We start from the raw sequence: 2,054 nt of genomic DNA on the forward strand, positions 1-2,054 counted from the left end.
GAAGAACATATGGCTTTGCTGGAGGTTTTAAACTCGGAGACCAGCTCTAATCCCAGGAAAAAGCCCTTCTTGGGTTCAGGGTTTGCTCCCATTTGACACATGGCATTCTCCATTAGCATCCACACTGGTGCTGGATTGCTGTAAGCACAGGGGGGAGGAGAGCAGCACAACAGTGGGGAAATCATGTGGCTCATAACCAAATATTTACGGGAGTCCTTTAGTGTCAGGCTGCCAAATTTCAGACAGCACGCAGCTGTTGGAGGCAGGAGGTTGCACCAGGGCTTGGCAGGACCTCTCATAGGGCCATTCCTCAACCTGCCTGCTCAAAGAGGTGCCCAGTGCTCCTTCATTACAAGCAGAGATGTGTTTTGGGAGGAGGACACTCTCCTTGCAAACAAACATCTGGTCTGGAACAAGTGCAGTGGGTTACAGGCTGAGTCCAAAGGCCCAAGTCCCAACAAATCTCTGATCATTTGTATTTCAAATAAGCTTTCACAGTTTCATTTTAATTTCTTTCAGACTTCACGTGTGCTATTAAAAATGGAGGCTGCAAGCACTTTTGCAAGCATGACCCACCACAGAAAGTTGTGTGTTCCTGTGCCGCTGGTTATAGACTTCATGAAGATGGAAAGTCCTGTGAACCTGCAGGTTAACTTTTAAAGTATTTTTAAGAGATTTGGGTGAAAGTTTCCAAGGTCTTGTCCTGGATTTAGATACATGAATCTCATAGAAATTCAATATCCTGTTGGAAATCAACCTTGTTTTCCTGCTTAGCAAATGTGAAGAGTGTGACCCTGCACTTTCCCAATGGCAGATGTGTGGTCAGGCTTGAAGGTTGCAATTTAAACACTTTTTTTTAGCCTACAGAGGTGGTATTTTTCTGGAGACAGAAATATGTTCAGTTGCACTGGGACACTCACTGGTTCCCATCCATCCAGAGCTTGCTGCCATGTTTTTCCAACAAGAACTACCATTTAGTTACTGATCCTACATCGAGGATGCTCTGGGCTTTTTCAGAACAAAAGACAATCTTTCTTACTGTAAATGCTCCTGATGGTCCCTTTGATGGCTGGGCATCATGCAGTGTCTTCTAATTACCAGAGCTGGGTGGAGACAAGTGAAACTTTGTGGTGGTGCTGTCCTCCCACCAGTATGCATCTACACACAAAGACCCACTATAGGAAATAGACTCCATGGCTCAGTTGTGGTATCAAGGAGCAAATTGGAAAGGTAGCCTAGGGCTGGAGGAGAAATGCATTGCCTGAGGTTGCAACTTCAAAAAGGGATTAAGAATAGCTGGTTCATGTTATATCCCCCAGTTTCACCCCGCTCCTGGGCTGTTGCAATAGCTCTAACTACACCAACACATGCAATCTCAGCCCACGGCAATGTAGCATGTTAATTGGGCATGAACATCTCAGAAGCACATCTGGCAGAGGGAAAAGGAGATTGAGAAGAGGAAAAATATGTCATCTAAGTTCAATTTACCATTTGATGCTGTCATATTTCTAACACCTGAGCCTAACAGATCTGCACACCTAAGCTAGCATGCAGGCACCTGCACAGGTGAGTTAGTTTCTGAAGGTCTGAGAGGTACAGCCAGGAACACTTTATGGTCCTGAAAGTTCTGACTTTCAGCAATCAGTGAAGGAAGTATCTTAGGCTGGGAGTCCTTCTGTTAATGGAGATCATTAAGAGCTGAGACCTGTGTTGCCCAACAGGCTGTATCACTTTCACTGGACCAGAAAGTTTTACTGTTAACAATAAAATCATCTTTCAGGTTGGGTAATTGTCCTTCCTGCCAGAGCTTAGCTTTTGTTGGCTCTGAAACCTTCATTTCCTAGCCTAACCCTCACAGGCAGCACTTTCCATCAATCAACACTTATTTGAGCCCTATTCCCAAAACGGATGGTTAAAAAAAAAAAGAAAGAAATCTCAGTGGGCCACACTTAGATCTGATTTTACACTAATGTTTGTCTGCACAGTGCTGTCGAAAGCTTTTCAGATGAAAGACAATGCCTGATGCTATTTACTATTTTGACTGCCACTATCAG

The 2,054-nt window shown here is 44.3% G+C and overlaps 1 protein-coding gene across 1 annotated transcript in view; it reads left to right on the top strand.

Annotated features, from left to right (window-relative positions):
• Positions 1-2,054, top strand: part of LOC104531259 (coagulation factor IX-like) — a 13,933-nt gene that overhangs the window by 6,529 nt on the left and 5,350 nt on the right. The window contains 1 exon segment of the mRNA XM_010176097.1: positions 520-648. Coding sequence (XP_010174399.1) covers positions 520-648 — 129 coding nt within the window.

This window comes from Antrostomus carolinensis, unplaced genomic scaffold, assembly GCF_000700745.2.
Source record: "Antrostomus carolinensis isolate BGI_N321 unplaced genomic scaffold, ASM70074v2 scaffold10429, whole genome shotgun sequence".
In the NCBI taxonomy this organism is placed as follows: Eukaryota; Metazoa; Chordata; class Aves; order Caprimulgiformes; family Caprimulgidae; genus Antrostomus; species Antrostomus carolinensis.